This window comes from Bombina bombina, chromosome 1 (genome assembly GCF_027579735.1).
Source record: "Bombina bombina isolate aBomBom1 chromosome 1, aBomBom1.pri, whole genome shotgun sequence".
Lineage (NCBI taxonomy): Eukaryota > Metazoa > Chordata > Amphibia > Anura > Bombinatoridae > Bombina > Bombina bombina.
Window position 1 is genome coordinate 1470937609 of NC_069499.1, and position 19677 is coordinate 1470957285.

Genomic DNA, 19677 nt, shown 5'->3' on the forward strand with positions numbered 1-19677 from the left:
AAACCAGGTCTGTAAATATCCAACCAACCTTCAAAGACACAAAAGTTTATTAGTAATTTAGAAAAAAAAAAAGGTGAATTAGACCCTTGCAAAAATAAGCAATTTCAACAAATACAAATTAAGTGCTAATTAAAAAAATAAATAAAATGCATCTTACAGTTAAATGAATGTGGGTCAGCCCATTAAATGTTGAAAAAAATGCAAGTAATGTTAAGGGCAAGTAATATTTTGAAATGTGTTTTGATTTAAGAAACAAAAAGCAATTTAAAGTGATGGTAAATTTTACTATTTCAGACCATATATTCTTGTTAAACAATAGATGATTGTAATAGTCGCTAAAAAATGTGTTTTAATTTATAATCTCTTTGTAGATTAAATGATAACTGTACCGATCCACTCGTTCCGCCTGAAGCTCCGCCCCCTTCTACTTGGTTGTATTTCCTGTTATTTAGATAGCGTTCCAACCCCCTCTCTAATTATGCATGACGGCGATAGCCACATTTGCTAAATTCATCGCGCATGCTCTTTGCAACCCATCCGGCTGTAATATGCGAGTTATGAAAGCAGACAAGAAGCATGACGTCACTAACGCATGCGCAAAAATAACTTTTTTTTGGGGGGGGGGATTGAAATCTGCCAAAACGCCATAGATTTGATTGGACTACGAAAAAAACCCCATCACTAAACAGAAAAAAAGGTCTTTGTGTCGGGTCTGACAGTGGATTCCATAGGAAAGTAGTGAGTAAGTTGAAAAATCGTGTGTTTTGATTAATTAAACTCATATTTTTATTTTTACATCAAATGGCTATTAGTCTATCATTTGAATGTACCATCACTTTAAACTAAAACAAAGATAATGGGATTGTAATGGATATAAAGGCTTCTGTCCACAGCAAGCTTTGGTGCTTGCCTTTGTTAACCCAAGCTTGGAAGCAGTCTCATCCACCACTTCAGCCTTTGGATCATCCAGCAACTCCAGGCTGTTCTGTGTCCCAATCTAGAACAAAAAACAACAAACTTTGCAACATACACCTGACATCCAGCAATGATCGTCATATTCTTTATGATGCAACATTGTCACAGCATGAATGTGTTGCATGGTGGGTGTTACCTGTGGAGGCTCATATATTGCTGCCACCTCTGCTCGAATGCCAAGCGGGATATCCTTGTGCTCAGTATAACGCCCATACAAATAACCAATACGCTGGCTTCCAGTCTTGCGCCAGAAGTCAAGGAAACGGTCAGCAATAGTGTGGTTCTCAAACATGATGTTGTCCACATGCCTGTATTTCTATAGTAAATGAACAACCTGTAGACTTTACAATGTACTATTGTACAAACATATTAACTGATACAGGAAACAAACAATTTTCAGTAAAACAAAATGTATTAATCCAAGTTTACAACTGCTTTCTGGCTTCACTTGCCTAACTCAATTATGTACAGGACAATTCAAAAAGATTAGTTGTTCTGCTCTCCCTGTCTTGTTTAAAGTGCCATAAAACATGTTGAGATCTGTGCATATCTCAAAAGGGCTAATTAAGTAAAGATAGTTTGCATAAAAAAAATTGTTTAAAAAAAAGTACTGGCAAGTATTTTAAAAACATTTTCAAAAGCAAGCAAAACTAGTTAGTTACAAAGCCATGCTGTCTGGAGTAGTCTGATCCACCCCCCTTTTCAGTGTTAGCATCAGAAACATAGGCGTTTTATTTCAACTGAGTTTACAGCAGCTTATTTGCTTCTAGGCATGCTCCAGCAGTCTTGCATTCTACCAAATCAAAGGTGGATATAGATACAGCCATAGAAGGAATTTTTTATGGGGGGAGTGGAGGCACTGCAGTATAAATTTGCAGGTAAAGTAATTAAAGTACATATTATATATTGTCTCTATCCCAACTTGTTTTATGTCTCTTTAACTGTATAGCTGCAATTAAAATTCTGTAGCACTTAAAAAAAAAAAAAAGATCTTGTACGTACATGTATTTAATCATGGAAAACAAAGCAATATTGCCAAAAGTTACAGCTAATAATAGCAATAACATAATTTATGCTTACCTGATAAATTCCTTTCTTCTGTTGTGTGATCAGTCCACGGGTCATCATTACTTCTGGGATATAACTCCTCCCCAACAGGAAATGCAAGAGGATTCACCCAGCAGAGCTGCATATAGCTCCTCCCCTCTACGTCAGTCCCAGTCATTCGACCAAGAATCAACGAGAAAGGAGTAACCAAGGGTGAAGTGGTGACTGAAGTATATTTTAAAAGATATTTACCTGCCTTAAAACAGGGCGGGCCGTGGACTGATCACACAACAGAAGAAAGGAATTTATCAGGTAAGCATAAATTATGTTTTCTTCTGTTATGTGTGATCAGTCCACGGGTCATCATTACTTCTGGGATACCAATACCAAAGCAAAAGTACACGGATGACGGGAGGGATAGGCAGGCTCATTATACAGAAGGAACCACTGCCTGAAGAACCTTTCTCCCAAAAATAGCCTCCGAAGAAGCAAAAGTGTCAAATTTGTAAAATTTGGAAAAAGTATGAAGCGAAGACCAAGTTGCAGCCTTGCAAATCTGTTCAACAGAGGCCTCATTCTTAAAGGCCCAAGTGGAAGCCACAGCTCTAGTGGAGTGAGCTGTAATTCTTTCAGGAGGCTGCTGTCCAGCAGTCTCATAGGCTAAACGTATTATGCTACGAAGCCAAAAGGAGAGAGAGGTAGCAGAAGCTTTTTGACCTCTCCTCTGTCCAGAATAAACGACAAACAGGGAAGAAGTTTGGCGAAAATCTTTAGTTGCCTGCAAGTAGAACTTGAGGGCACGAACTACATCCAGATTGTGTAGAAGACGTTCCTTCTTTGAAGAAGGATTTGGACACAAGGATGGAACAACAATCTCTTGATTGATATTCCTGTTAGTGACTACCTTAGGTAAGAACCCAGGTTTAGTACGCAGAACTACCTTGTCTGAGTGAAAAATCAGATAAGGAGAATCACAATGTAAGGCTGATAACTCAGAGACTCTTCGAGCCGAGGAAATAGCCATTAAAAACAGAACTTTCCAAGATAACAATTTTATATCAATGGAATGAAGGGGTTCAAACGGAACACCCTGTAAAACGTTAAGAACTAAGTTTAAACTCCATGGCGGAGCAACAGCTTTAAACACAGGCTTGATTCTAACTAAAGCCTGACAAAAGGCCTGGACGTCTGGATTTTCTGACAGACGCCTGTGTAACAAGATGGACAGAGCTGAAATCTGTCCCTTTAATGAACTAGCTGATAAACCCTTTTCTAAACCTTCTTGTAGAAAGGACAATATCCTAGCGATCCTAACCTTACTCCAGGAGTAACCTTTGGATTCGCACCAGTATAGGTATTTACGCCATATTTTATGGTAAATCCTTCTGGTAACAGGCTTCCTAGCCTGTATCAGGGTATCAATAACCGACTCAGAAAAACCACGTTTTGATAAAATCAAGCGTTCAATTTCCAAGCAGTCAGCTTCAGAGAAGTTAGATTTTGATGTTTGAATGGACCCTGTATCAGAAGGTCCTGTCTTAGAGGTAGAGACCAAGGCGGACAGGATGACATGTCCACTAGATCTGCATACCAAGTCCTGCGTGGCCATGCAGGCGCTATTAGAATCACTGATGCTCTCTCCTGTTTGATTTTGGCAATCAATCGAGGAAGCAGCGGGAAGGGTGGAAACACATAAGCCATCCCGAAGTTCCAAGGTGCTGTCAAAGCATCTATCAGAACCGCTCCCGGATCCCTGGATCTGGACCCGTAGTGAGGAAGTTTGGCGTTCTGGCGAGACGCCATGAGATCTATCTCTGGTTTGCCCCAACGTCGAAGTATTTGGGCAAAGACCTCCGGATGAAGTTCCCACTCCCCCGGATGAAAAGTCTGGCGACTCAAGAAATCCGCCTCCCAGTTCTCCACTCCCGGGATGTGGATTGCTGACAGGTGGCAAGAGTGAGACTCTGCCCAGCGAATTATCTTTGATACTTCCATCATTGCTAGGGAGCTTCTTGTCCCTCCCTGATGGTTGATGTAAGCTACAGTCGTGATGTTGTCCGACTGAAACCTGATGAACCCCCGAGTTGTTAATTGGGGCCAAGCCAGAAGGGCATTGAGAACTGCTCTCAATTCCAGGATGTTTATTGGAAGGAGACTCTCCTCCTGATTCCATAGTCCCTGAGCCTTCAGAGAATTCCAGACAGCGCCCCAACCTAGTAGGCTGGCGTCTGTTGTTACAATTGTCCAGTCTGGCCTGCTGAATGGCATCCCCCTGGACAGGTGTGGCCGATAAAGCCACCATAGAAGAGAATTTCTGGTCTCTTGATTCAGATTCAGAGTAGGGGACAAATCTGAGTAATCCCCATTCCACTGACTTAGCATGCACAATTGCAGCGGTCTGAGGTGTAGGCGTGCAAAAGGTACTATGTCCATTGCCGCTACCATTAAGCCGATCACCTCCATGCATTGAGCTACTGACGGGTGTTGAATGGAATGAAGGACACGGCATGCATTTTGAAGCTTTGTTAACCTGTCTTCTGTCAGGTAAATCTTCATTTCTACAGAATCTATAAGAGTCCCCAAGAATGGAACCCTTGTGAGAGGAAAAAGAGAACTCTTCTTTTCGTTCACTTTCCATCCATGCGACCTTAGAAATGCCAGAACTAATTCTGTATGAGACTTGGCAGTTTGAAAGCTTGAAGCTTGTATTAGAATGTCGTCTAGGTACGGAGCTACCGAAATCCCTCGCGGTCTTAGTACCGCCAGAAGGGCACCCAGAACCTTTGTGAAGATTCTTGGAGCCGTAGCCAATCCGAATGGGAGAGCTACAAACTGGTAGTGCCTGTCTAAGAAGGCAAACCTTAGATACCGGTGATGATCTTTGTGAATCGGTATGTGAAGGTAAGCATCTTTTAAATCCACTGTGGTCATGTACTGACCCTTTTGGATCATGGGTAAGATTGTCCGAATAGTTTCCATTTTGAACGATGGAACTCTTAGGAATTTGTTTAGAATCTTTAAATCTAAGATTGGCCTGAAAGTTCCCTCTTTTTTGGGAACCACAAACAGGTTTGAGTAGAACCCTTGTCCTTGTTCCGACCGCGGAACCGGATGGATCACTCCCATTAATAACAGATCTTGTACACAGCGTAGAAACGCTTCTTTCTTTATCTGGTTTGTTGACAATCTTGACAGATGAAATCTCCCTCTTGGGGGAGATAATTTGAAGTCTAGAAGGTATCCCTGAGATATGATCTCTAGCGCCCAGGGATCCTGAACATCTCTTGCCCAGGCCTGGGCGAAGAGAGAAAGTCTGCCCCCCACTAGATCCGGTCCCGGATCGGGGGCTCTCGGTTCATGCTGTCTTTGGGGCAGCAGCAGGTTTCCTGGCCTGCTTGCTCTTGTTCCAGGACTGGTTAGGCTTCCAGCCTTGCCTGTAACGAGCAACAGCTCCCTCCTGTTTTGGTGCAGTGGAGGTTGATGCTGCTCCTGTTTTGAAATTCCGAAAGGGACGAAAATTAGACTGTCTAGCCTTAGCTTTGGCTTTGTCTTGAGGTAGGGCGTGGCCCTTACCTCCTGTAATGTCAGCGATAATTTCTTTCAAACCGGGCCCAAATAAAGACTGCCCCTTGAAAGGTATATTAAGTAATTTGGACTTAGAAGTAACATCAGCTGACCAGGATTTTAGCCACAGCGCCCTACGTGCCTGTATGGCGAATCCTGAGTTCTTAGCCGTAAGTTTGGTTAAATGTACTACGGCCTCCGAAATGAATGAATTAGCTAGTTTAAGGACTCTAAGCCTGTCCGTAATGTCGTCTAGCGTAGATGAACTAAGGTTCTCTTCCAGAGACTCAATCCAAAATGCTGCCGCAGCCGTAATCGGCGCGATACATGCAAGGGGTTGCAATATAAAACCTTGTTGAACAAACATTTTCTTAAGGTAACCCTCTAATTTTTTATCCATTGGATCTGAAAAAGCACAGCTATCCTCCACCGGGATAGTGGTACGCTTAGCTAAAGTAGAAACTGCTCCCTCCACCTTAGGGACCGTTTGCCATAAGTCCCGAGTGGTGGTGTCTATTGGAAACATCTTTCTAAATATTGGAGGGGGTGAGAACGGCACACCGGGTCTATCCCACTCCTTAGTAACAATTTCAGTTAGTCTCTTAGGTATAGGAAAAACGTCAGTACTCGCCGGTACCGCAAAGTATTTATCCAACCTACACAGTTTCTCTGGTATTGCAACGGTGTTACAATCATTGAGAGCTGCTAAGACCTCCCCTAGTAATACACGGAGGTTCTCCAATTTAAATTTAAAATTTGAAATATCTGAATCCAATCTGTTTGGATCAGAACCGTCACCTACAGAATGAAGCTCTCCGTCCTCATGCTCTGCAAGCTGTGACGCAGTATCAGACATGGCCCTAGTATTGTCAGCGCACTCTGTTCTCACCCCAGAGTGATCACGCTTGCCTCTTAGTTCTGGTAATTTAGACAAAACTTCAGTCATAACAGTAGCCATATCTTGTAATGTTATCTGTAATGGCCGCCCAGATGTATTAGGCGCCATAATATCACGCACCTCCCGGGCGGGAGATGCAGGTACTGCCGCGTGAGGCGAGTTAGTCGGCATAACTCTCCCCTCGCTGTTTGGTGAAATTTGTTCAAATTGTACAGATTGACTTTTATTTAAAGTAGCATCAATACAGTTAGTACATAAATTTCTATTGGGCTCCACCTTGGCATTGGAACAAATGACACAGATATCTTCCTCTGAGTCAGACATGTTTAACACACTAGCAATAAACTTGCAACTTGGTTATAATCTTTTTTAGCAAAAACGTACTGTGCCTCAAAGAGGTACTAAACGATTAAATGACAGTTAAAACAATGAACTGAAAAACAGTTATAGCATCAAACTTTAAAACAACACAACTTTTAGCAAAGGTTTGTTCCCATTAGTAAAATAACAATAATTAAATTTGACATAAAAATTATAGAGCAACGTTTTTATTCACAGTCAATATAAAATTCTCACAGCTCTGCTGAGAGAATCTACCTCCCTCCAAAGAAGTTTGAAGACCCCTGAGATCTGTCAGAAATGAACCGGATCATGCAGGAAATATAAGAGTAACTGACTGGAATTTTTTGATGCGTAGCAAAGAGCGCCAAAAACGGCCCCTCCCTCATACACAGCAGTGAAGAGAAACGAAACTGTCACAATTAAAACCAAACAACTGCCAAGTGGAAAATAATGCCCAAATATTTATTCACTCAGTACCTCAGAAATGTAAACGATTCTACATTCCAGCAAAAACGTTTAACATGATAAATACTTATTAAAAGGATTAGTGACTTTTAACAGAGTAGTTCCGGTGAAATACCATCCCCAGAATACTGAAGTGTATACATACATGTCATTATAACGGTATGGCAGGATTTTCTCATCAATTCCATTCAGAAAATAAAAACTGCTACATACCTCAATGCAGATTCATCTGCCCGCTGTCCCCTGATCTGAAGCTTTTACCTCCCTCAGATGGCCGAGAACAGCAATATGATCTTAACTACTCCGGTTAAAATCATAGTAAAAAACTCTGGTAGATTCTTCCTCAAACTCTGCCAGAGAAGTAATAACACGCTCCGGTGCTATTGTAAAATAACAAACTTTTGATTGAAGTCATAAAAACTAAGTATAATCACCATAGTCCTCTCACACATCCTATCTAGTCGTTGGGTGCAAGAGAATGACTGGGACTGACGTAGAGGGGAGGAGCTATATGCAGCTCTGCTGGGTGAATCCTCTTGCATTTCCTGTTGGGGAGGAGTTATATCCCAGAAGTAATGATGACCCGTGGACTGATCACACATAACAGAAGAAATAATATTTACTATATAACTACAGAAAATCTGTAACTCCCATACTGATAGTTATATAGAAATGCAAAAAAAAATGTAAAGTAAATCAATTAATTAAAGGTACTGCCACTGGCTCCAAACTTCTTGGGTTATTCTCCATATATTAATTTATATACAAAATACAACTGTCTGGCTCATAAATTTTAACAGATTTGTTTAGCCCTGTTCTATAACAGAGCGACCCAGCCTCACCTGTCTGTTAAGTGTGATGGCACTGGGCTGGCATTTGGTACAGATACCCTCAGGCCATGGCGGATGTCCTTCACATCCAGATTTGATCTTACAGCTGATGTTCTCCAAGGCCACAAATTTCCCTCTGCAGAAATATTGCAGCTTTTAAACATTTGATAGATGTATTTTATGGCAATGATCATAAAAGACCTAAGAGCAGTCATTCTGTAGCCCAAACTACTCAACGGTCTGACAGATACAGGAGAGAAGGACATAGACAAAAAACACATAATATGATTTATGCTCTCATTTTCTGCATATATGCTTTAAATAACTTTGGGAAAACAGGTTTTACTGTACTACCAAAAATGACTCTGAAGAACATTTTTAGACCTTTAACTTTAAAGTGTTAAACAAACACATAGGGCCAGATTACAAGTGGAGTGATATTTAATGCTCCCGTGCCAACTACGCTAGAAGTACGTTTTTTGCGTGGATCAGGTAGCACTCATATTACAAGTTGAAAGTAAAACTGTTCTCACTGTGTCTTGTGAAATATAGATAGCGCAGGTCCTATAAAGTTTACTCTGGATATGTAAATATCTCTGATGACAAAGGAAAAATGGCTTGGTGTATATATATATATATATATATATATATATATATATATATATATATATATATATATATATATATATATATATATATACTATAATTGCATTTGTAATGTCCATCAGCAGTTGCGCACGCATCCTCAATGGAATATTGGCAGCGCAGGATGTTCCTGGAAGAAGAAGAGGTTGCGCTTGGAAGAAGACTTCACCGCCTGGAACAGGACCTTCTCCGCTGGACTTCAGGAACGGTGAGTAGCAACCTGGGGGTTAGACTTAGGTTTTAAGGGTTTTTTTTTTGGGGGGGGGGGGTCGTTTTATTTAGATTAGGGATGGGCAGTAAAAGAGCTAAATGCCCTTTTAAGGGCAATGCCCAAAAAAATGCCCTTTTCAGGGCAATGCCCAAACAAATGCCCTTTTCAGGGCAATGGGTAGTTTAGGTTTTTTAGTGTTAGGTTCTTTTATTTTGGGGGGTGGGGGTTTATTGTAAGGTGGGACTGTGTATTTTTTGTAAAAGAGCTGATTATCTTGGGGCAATGCCCTGCAAAAAGCCCTTTTAAGGGCTACTGGTAGTTTATTCTTAGAGTAGGGGGTGTTTTTATTTTCGGGGGGCGTTTTATTTTCATAGGGATTAGGTTTAATTTTGTTAAATTTGGTAATTTGATTTTTTTTTATTTTCTGTAATATTAGCCTTTTTTATTTTTTGTAACTTTAGAGTGTATTAGTTTAGATAATTTGGGTTAATTTAAGGGTGTGTTAGGTTAGAGAAGAAATGTTGTATTTATTTAGGACAGTAGTTTGTCCAAATATAGTGTTGCTATATCTGTAGTTTATTATATAGAAAATATGTTTCATATATTTAAGACAGTAGTCCATTATAAACATCTGAATATATATATATATATATATATATATATATATATATATATATATATATATATATATATATATATATATATATATATATATATATATATATATCCACATATCCACCATACAGCGAGGATCGGGACTCTGCTCAGGAACAATTGCTTTTGCTACCGTGGCGAGTGCCATACATAGTACTCTGAGAGGATTGCCTGCAAAAGTGTTAGACGATGTCACACAGGCTGATCAGTTCTGACCAACAGCTGCAACAACTCCAAGTTTTCCTCTGGATAGCCAAACGTATACAACAAATTGGCATCTGCTTAATTCACTTGTATGAACTTTATTCCCAATCCATGAGGGCTCTGCATTAGCCTGCTTCAAGCTGAGTGGCGCAAACAGTCGCCATTTTGCCTTCTCTTCCTGTATTGGAGTCAGTCTACCTCACAAATCCTGGATGTGGAACCTACTCAGCAACTAAGAGTATAGTAGACCTAACCTAATGCTTTTTTCCTGGATCCGCTTCTCCTTGATGCGTCTGGAGGACATAGACTTGGCCTGATTTAAAATCTTTCCTGTCTCAGACTTACAAACACATAGCTCCATTCAGCTGTTCCACTACCCTCTGCAAGCAAGTAACCTTCTGGAGGACAGTTTCCCACCCACCCCAAGCTTATTCCCTCATTTATAAATAGTCTCCCACACACCTTTCATTCTCCTGACATGACAGATCTAAAACACTTAACACATCCTCCCAATCACTCTATTTGTGTTTTGTTTTCATATACACACCTCATACCACTAACATGATTCCAAATATGACCATAACGTTATTGGTGATAACCCTTTTCTCTCTCCAATTATGTTCACATCACTACCGCTATAAGCACACACCTCAAACTGGAAAACAAATCATACATCATGGCCTGCTCTGTTGCTGTAACTTATCTGCTGAGAGCTGGTGGAGAGTTATAAAAAATAGCCTTCCTACACCCACCTCACAAAATTATAAAGTATCCCATTCACTATATGACCAAACAAAAAATATGTACAAATTCCTATTCCTTATGTAACTTGCCCTTGCAAATGATGTAGAATCTAACCCTGGTCCCCCAACAGATTCCATTCCTAACCTTCCAGCTAAAAAAGGCCTCTCCTTTGTGCACTGTAATATCCGCAGCTTACTACCAAAAATCGTTGTGCTCTCTGAAGGAAGGGAGGAACTCCGGTCTGCACAGAACACACATTGATCTTCTCCATTTACAGAAGCTATTTGTGTGTAAATATTTGCAGAGCAATGATTTTAACCTTTTAACCCCGTTATGCCGTTCTATTCCATCATAATTACACTGGGCTTTAGAGCCGTTATGACAGAATAGAACATCATAGCCAACGGCTGTCCTGAAGCCTACTGCGCTTCCTGGATTTTATCGCGGTCTGGAAGGCGTTCCTAGGGTATAGGGACGCTCCGCAGACCCGATCCAATAATTGAAATCTCGCGATCGTGTGATTTCAATTTGTCTACATTGGAACAGTTGTTCCAATGTAGACACTTTAACCCTGACAGGAAAGGGTTAACCAAGAGGCTGTTTTTTTGCTGTGACATCGCTGGAATACGGATTTTAATGGGAGTAAGTTACTACTTGCTTACATACAGAATGTCTGACTATTTCATCACTGGAGTATTCATTTCCCTCAGCTTTGCTGTACTACACACATCAAAGGGCTCCTCTCCAGACTGGCTGACATTACAGATTAAAAACTATAAGAAAAGAAATGGAACATCTTGGTAAATGAACCATACTAAAGATAGGGAATCAAGCACTCTTGAATAATTAACATCAATATTTATTAATCTCTCATACAGAGACTTATGCTCAGATCAATTGAAGGATACTCAATGCTGTGTAAACATAGCAATTACCACTAATGTTTTACAAAACAAAAACGACATTGCAAAATACATGGAGTCACGTGACTGCAAAATTTTACCCTGTGTAAAGACACTTACCTTATGTATTTAAAGAATAGAATGGGAAATCCCCACCTTTTGTAGTGCACTGCTAATACTACACCCAAACTGCACACAGTACCCCCAGTGTAAATCCAGGAGATAATACTGGGCAGATTAGTTAGTGGGATCTAAGTATAGCATGTCACCCTAAGGTAATAGAATTAGCCATACATAGATTTGGCCAAATGCATAATACCATTTTTGGCCAAATCTATGTATGGCTAATTCTATTACCTTAGGGTGACATGCTATACTTAGATCCCACTAACTAACCTGCCCAGAGTGAACTTTATAGGACCTGCACCATCTATATTTCACAAGACACATTTTTACAGTCCTTTGGGAGAGACTGCAAGAAGGCAGCGGCCCACTGTAAAGGAGAGTATTAGTCCTTTGTCAATTTGTAACAGATTTTTGTTTTAAGATCTTACATTATCTGTACATTTTGTTCTGTCTCACAAAACTGTTTTCACACAAGCGCCAACCCGATGTGTACAAAAAGACAAACTTAGAATATTTATTATATGAAAAGGTTAGGGGATGTCACTAACATCTGTGTGAATTACTATGAGTGCTGATAAAAATAGCTGATTAACAATATTATTTATAGTTTAGCATCCATAGAGGGCAAAGACAGATATTGCTCATAGTGTGAGTTGCAAAAGAAAAAAAGGTTGCACCTCGTACAAAAAATGTCTTTACCCTAATTAAAGAACTGTTAGTATTGAAAAAAATCATACTACATTCATTTCAACTTTAATAGAATTCCTTGTAATCGAGCTTTCTCCGGTATACACAGTCCACAGTTACAAGGAAGGTGCAAGAGCCACAGTGGAACCGGTACAGGAAAATCCGAAACGATTTACCATTTTGAGGCGCCTGTTTTTATCTAAGCTTTTGTAAGTGCAATATGGTTGTATGCGCAATTTGGAAGCATTAAAAATTTTACCTTGAGTCGCGGCTGCGCTCTTTCTTCTTTTTGTCTCTATAGTGATCCCGTAGTCTGACACACTCCTTAGTGATCAGGGAATTGTGCAGCAGCGCCACGCTCATAACACAACGGAGGAGACCGGAATCAAGGAAGGATCAAAAGAATTCTGAGAAAACTTTTTACCATACTCCGTGAGGCATAAAGGTACATTTAATCGGTATCGTCATACCTAGCAATATTTAGTGTGTATACCATTTATGATTGGAAACGAAGTATTAATTGGTGTGACATTCTCATATTTTAGATACATGTAGGTAACGCAATATAAGGAGTTTTTAGGAACAGAGTTATTTGAATACTGAGACAATTTAGATTACACTGAAGTTAGAAGTAAAGTGAAACATAAGGGTTAAGGTAAGCGCTGTCTTGTTAGGAATTAGTAAATAGAATTATGTAAGGTAAATAAATCCCACTAAATACAGATGGCTAGATTTAGAGTTCTGCGGCCAAAGGGGTGCGTTAGCTACGCATGCTTTTCCCCCCCCGCACCTTTTAAATACCGCTGGTATTTAGAGTTCACAGAAGGGCTGCGTTAGGCTCCAAAAAAGGGAGCGTAGAGCATATTTACCGCCACTGCAACTCTTGATACTAGCTGTGCTTACGGACGCGGCCAGCTTCAAAAACGTGCTCGTGCACGATTCCCCCATAGGAAACAATGGGGCTGTTTGAGCTGAAAAAAAAACCTAACACCTGCAAAAAAGCAGCGTTAAGCTCCTAATGCAGCCCCATTGTTTCTTATGTGGAAACACTTCCTAAGTCTGCACCCAACACCCTAACATGTACCCCGAGTCTAAACACCCCTAACCTTACACTTATTAACCCCTAATCTGCCACCCCCGCTATCGCTGACCCCTGCATATTATTATTAACCCCTAATCTGCCGCTCCGTACACCACCGCAACCTACGTTATCCCTATGTACCCCTAATCTGCTGCCCCTAACACCGCAGACCCCTATATTATATTTATTAACCCCTAATCTGCCGCCCCCAACGTCGCCTCCACCTACCTACAATAATGAACCCCTAATCTGCCGACTGGACCGCACCTCTACTCTAATAAATGTATTAGCCCCTAAAGCTAAGTCTAACCCTAACACTAACACCCCCCTAAGTTAAATATAATTTAAATCTAACTAAATAAATTAACTCTTATTAAATAAATTATTCCTATTTAAAGCTAAATACTTACCTGTAAAATAAATCCTAATATAGCTACAATATAAATTATAATTATATTGTAGCTATTTTAGGATTAATATTTATTTTACAGGCAACTTTGTATTTATTTTAACCAGGTACAATAGCTATTAAATAGTTAATAACTATTTAATAGCTACCTAGTTAAAATAATTACAAAATTACCTGTAAAAAAAATCCTAACCTAAGTTACAATTAAACCTAACACTACACTATCAATAAATAAATTAAATAAACTACCTACAATTATCTACAATTAAACCTAACACTACACTATCAATAAATTAATTAAAAACAATACCTACAAATAAATACAATGAAATAAACTAACTAAAGTACAAAAAATAAAAAAGAACTAAGTTACAAAAAATAAAAAAATATTTACAAACATTAGAAAAATATTACAACAATTTTAAACTAGTTACACCTACTCTAAGCCCCCTAATAAAATAACAAAGACCCCCAAAATAAAAAAAATGCCCTACCCTATTCTAAAATTAAAATAGAAAAGCTCTTTTACCTTACCAGCCCTGAAAAGGGCCCTTTGCGGGGCATGCCCCAAAGAATTAAGCTCTTTTGCCTGTAAAAAAAAAAAAAAAAAAAAAAAAAAAAAAAAAAAAAACATACAACCCCCCCCCCAACATTACAACCCACCACCCACATACCCCTAATCTAACCCAAAACCCCCTTAAATAAACCTAACACTAAGCCCCTGAAGATCTCCCTACCTTGTCTTCACCACGCCGGGTTCACCGATCGATCCAGAAGAGCCTCCGATGTCTTGATCCAAGCCCAAGCGGGGGGCTGAAGATGTCCATGATCCGGCTGAAGTCTTCATCCAAGCGGGAGCTGAAGAGGTCCATGATCCGACTGAAGTCTTCTATCAAGCGGCATCTTCAATCTTCTTTCTTCCGGATCCATGTAGTTCATCCCGCCGACGCTGAACATCCATCTTCACCTACGACTTCCCGACGAATGACGGTTCCTTTAAGGGACGTCATCCAAGATGGCGTCCCTCGAATTCCGATTGGCTGATAGGATTCTATCAGCCAATCGGAATTAAGGTAGGAAAATTCTGATTGGCTGATGGAATCAGCCAATCAGATTCAAGTTCAATCCGATTGGATGATCCGATCAGATTGAGCTCGCATTCTAATTGGCTGATTCCATCAGCCAATCAGAATTTTCCTACCTTAATTCCGATTGGCTGATAGAATCCTATCAGCCAATCGGTATTCGAGGGACGCCATCTTGGATGACGTCCCTTAAAGGAACCGTCATTCGTCGGGAAGTCGTAGGTGAAGATGGATGTTCCGCGTCGGCGGGATGAACTACATGGATCCGGAAGAAAGAAGATTGAAGATGCCGCTTGGATGAAGACTTCAGCCGGATCATGGACATCTTCAGCCCCCTGCTTGGCCTTGGATCAAGACATCGGAGGCTCTTCTGGATCGATCGGTAAACCCGACGTGGTGAAGACAAGGTAGGGAGATCTTCAGTGGCTTAGTGTTAGGTTTATTTTAGGGGGGTTTGGGTTAGATTAGGGGTATGTGGGTGGTGGGTTGTAATGTTGGGGGGGGGTATTGTATGTTTTTTTTTTACAGGCAAAAGAGCTGAATTCTTTGGGGCATGCCCCGCAAAGGGCCCTTTTCAGGGCTGGTAAGGTAAAAGAGCTTTTCTATTTTAATTTTAGAATAGGGTAGGGCATTTTTTTATTTTGGGGGTCTTTGTTATTTTATTAGGGGGCTTAGAGTAGGTGTAACTAGTTTAAAATTGTTGCAATATTTTTCTAATGTTTGTAAATATTTTTTTATTTTTTGTAACTTATTTCTTTTTTATTTTTTGTACTTTAGTTAGTTTATTTCATTGTATTTATTTGTAGGTATTTTATTTAATTAATTTATTGATAGTGTAGTGTTAGGTTTAATTTTAACTTAGGTTAGGATTTATTTTACAGGTAATTTTGTAATTATTTTAACTAGGCAACTATTAAATAGTTATTAACTATTTAATAGCTATTGTACCTGGTTAAAATAATTACAAAGTTGCCTGTAAAATAAATATTAACCCTAAAATAGCTACAATATAATTATAATTTATATTGTAGCTATATTAGGGTTTATTTTACAGGTAAGTATTTAGCTTTAAATAGGAATAATTTATTTAATAAGAGTTAATTTATTTTGTTAGATTTAAATTATATTTAAGTTAGGGGGGTGTTAGTGTTAGGGTTAGACTTAGCTTTAGAGGTTAATACATTTATTATAGTAGCGGTGTGGTCCGGTCGGCAGATTAGGGGTTAATAATTGTAGGTAGGTGGAGGCGACGTTGGGGGCGGCAGATTAGGGGTTAATAAATATAATATAGGGGTCTGCGGTGTTAGGGGCAGCAGATTAGGAGTACATAGGTATAATGTAGGTTGCGGCGGTGTACGGAGCGGCATATTAGGGGTTAAAAAAATATGCAGGTGTCAGCGATAGCGGGGGCGGCAGATTAGGGGTTAATATTATGTAGGTGTCAGCGGTATTAGGGGCAGCAGATTAGGGGTACATAGGGATAACGTAGGTGGCGGCGGTGTGCGGTCGGCAGATTAGGGGTTAAAAAAATTTAATAGAGTGGCGAAGATGTGGGGGGGCCTCGGTTTAGGGGTACATAGGTAGTTTATGGGTGTTAGTGTACTTTAGAGGACAGTAGTTAAGAGCTTTCTGGGCTAACGCCGGTTCATAAAGCTCTTAACTCCTGTTTTTTTTCTGCGGCTGGAGTTTTGTCGTTAGATTTCTAACGCTCACTTCAGCCATGACTCTAAATACCGGCGTTAGAAAGATCTCATTGAAAAGATAGGATAAGCAATTGACGTAAGGGGATCTGCGGTATGGAAAAGTCGCGGCTGCAAAGTGAGCGTTAGACCCTTTCCTGACTGACTCTAAATACCAGTGGGCGGCCAAAACCAGCGTTAGGAGCCTCTAACGCTGGTTTTGACGGCTAACGCCAAACTCTAAATCTAGCCGAGAGGGTCTGCGCTACTGTCACATAGGTGAGTTAATAGCCTCTAGTCGACCACACCAATAGACACTGTTAACAACAGGTTAATTAAAATTTGAGAGACACCGCTCTCCACAAAGACCCCTGACGCGTGTTTCACACAACGCTTCTTTAGAGGGGGTGCGCGCCAGTTTAGAATCCTTCTATTTAAAGGTCAGCAAATCCCTCCTCTTGTTTCTAATTGGCGATATTGCGGTAGGTGATTGTTTGTTGGACTATTTAATCAGATCACAATATCCAGTCTGGTTAGTGACGTTTTTAAGTCACGTGATCGCATGTAAGGCCAACCTGATTTAACATCCACTTCCTGTTATGCTTATTGGCTGATCATTGCTTACCTGCTATCGAAAAGTACTTTGTTACTGGACTGATCCTTATAATTGGAGAGCATTGTCTGAATGCCACATTTGAGACTTTTTGTAGCAAGTATGTAAATAAATATTATGTCGGCATGTGTCAAGATTCGATTTTTATGAGATAGACTGATTTTTCTATGCTGGATATCTTATCCAAATTGAAAATACACCTATCCTGTTCTTATTGAAATTATTTAATCTGTGCTTGAATAAAGTTCACCAAAATTATTATATTTGTTTGGCATGTTATTTGAGCAGATGGATATATTTATAATCCATTATTATGGCGGTTCTTTTTAGTTTTTAACCCCATAAGGACAAGGCCATTTTTCAATTTCTTTCCCTTAAGGACCAGGGCTATTTTTACATTTCTGCGGTGTTTGGGTTTAGCTGTAATTTTCCTCTTACTCATTTACTGTACCCACACATATTATATACCGTTTTCTCGCCATTAAATGAACTTTCTAAGGATACCATTATTTTTATCATATTTTATAATTTCTATAAAAAACATTTATAAAATATGAGGAAAAATTGGAAAAAAAACACACTTTTTCTAACTTTGACCCCCAAAATCTGTTACACATCTACAACCACCATAAAACACCCATGCTAAATAGTTTCTAAATTTTGTCCTGAGTTTAGAAAACATAATTTATGCTTACCTGATAAATTTATTTCTCTTGTGGTGTATCCAGTCCACGGATCATCCATTACTTGTGGGATATTCTCCTTCCCAACAGGAAGTTGCAAGAGGATCACCCACAGCAGAGCTGCTATATAGCTCCTCCCCTAACTGCCATATCCAGTCATTCGACCGAAACTAGCCGAGAAAGGAGAAACCATAGGGTGCAGTGGTGACTGTAGTTTAAAATTTAGACCTGCCTTAAAAGGACAGGGCGGGCCGTGGACTGGATACACCACAAGAGAAATACATTTATCAGGTAAGCATAAATTATGTTTTCTCTTGTTAGGTGTATCCAGTCCACGGATCATCCATTACTTGTGGGATACCAATACCAAAGCTAAAGTACACGGATGAAGGGAGGGACAAGGCAGGTACTTAAACGGAAGGGACCACTGCCTGTAGAACCTTTCTCCCAAAAATAGCCTCCGAAGAAGCAAAAGTATCAAATTTGTAAAATTTTGAAAAGATATGAAGCGAAGACCAAGTGGCCGCTTTGCAAATCTGTTCAACAGAAGCCTCATTTTTAAAGGCCCAGGTGGAAGCCACAGCTCTAGTAGAATGAGCTGTAATCCTTTCAGGGGGCTGCTGTCCAGCAGTCTCATAGGCTAAGCGTATTACGCTCCGAAGCCAAAAAGAAAGAGAGGTTGCCGAAGCCTTTTGACTTCTCTGTCCAGAGTAAACAACAAACAGGGAAGATGTTTGACGAAAATCTTTAGTAGCTTGTAAGTAAAACTTTAAAGCACGGACTACGTCCAAATTATGTAAAAGACGTTCCTTCTTTGAAGAAGGATTAGGACACAATGATGGAACAACAATCTCTTGATTGATATTCTTGTTTGAAACTACCTTAGGTAAAAACCCAGGTTTTGTACGCAGAACTACTTTATCTGTATGGAAAATCAGAAAAGGAGAATAACATTGTAAAGCTGATAACTCAGAGACTCTACGAGCCGAGGAAATAGCCATCAAAAACAGAACTTTCCAAGATAAAAGTTTGATATCAATGGAATGAAGGGGTTCAAACGGAACTCCTTGAAGAACCTTAAGAACCAAGTTTAAGCTCCATGGAGGAGCAACAGATTTAAACACAGGCTTAATTCTAACCAAAGCCTGACAAAATGCCTGGACGTCTGGAACCTCTGCCAGACGCTTGTGCAAAAGGATAGACAGAGCAGAAATCTGTCCCTTTAAAGAACTAGCTGATAATCCTTTATCCAAACCCTCTTGGAGAAAGGACAATATCCTAGGAATCCTAACCTTACTCCATGAGTAATTCTTGGATTCACACTAATGAAGATATTTGCGCCATATCTTATGGTAGATTTTCCTGGTTACAGGCTTTCGTGCCTGTGTTAAGGTATCAATGACTGACTCGGAGAAGCCACGCCTTGATAAAATCAAGCGTTCAATCTCCAGGCAGTCAGTCTCAGAGAAATTAGATTTGGATGATTGAAAGGACCTTGTAGTAGAAGGTCTTGTCTCAGAGGCAGAGGCCAAGGTGGAAAGGATGACATGTCCACCAGGTCTGCATACCAGGTCCTGCGTGGCCACGCAGGCGCGATCAAGATCACCGATGCCCTCTCCTGTTTGAGTTTGGCAATCAGTCGAGGGAGCAGAGGAAACGGTGGAAACACATAAGCCAGGTTGAAGAACCACGGTGCTGCTAGAGCATCTATCAGCGTCGCTTCTGGGTCCCTGGACCTGGATCCGTAACAAGGAAGCTTGGCGTTCTGGCGAGACGCCATGAGATCCAATTCTGGTGTGCCCCAACGATGAACCAATTGAGCAAACACCTCCG

At 40.1% G+C, this 19677-nt stretch overlaps 1 protein-coding gene across 1 annotated transcript in view; it reads right to left on the reverse strand.

Moving 5' to 3' along the window:
* NPLOC4 (NPL4 homolog, ubiquitin recognition factor) overlaps nucleotides 1-19677 on the reverse strand; it is a gene marked incomplete in the record, with an annotated part of 180935 nt that overhangs the window by 62734 nt on the left and 98524 nt on the right. Inside the window, 4 exon segments of the mRNA XM_053706905.1 lie at nucleotides 1-28; nucleotides 911-997; nucleotides 1112-1291; nucleotides 8134-8257. Of these exon segments, the coding sequence (XP_053562880.1) occupies nucleotides 1-28; nucleotides 911-997; nucleotides 1112-1291; nucleotides 8134-8257 (419 nt within the window).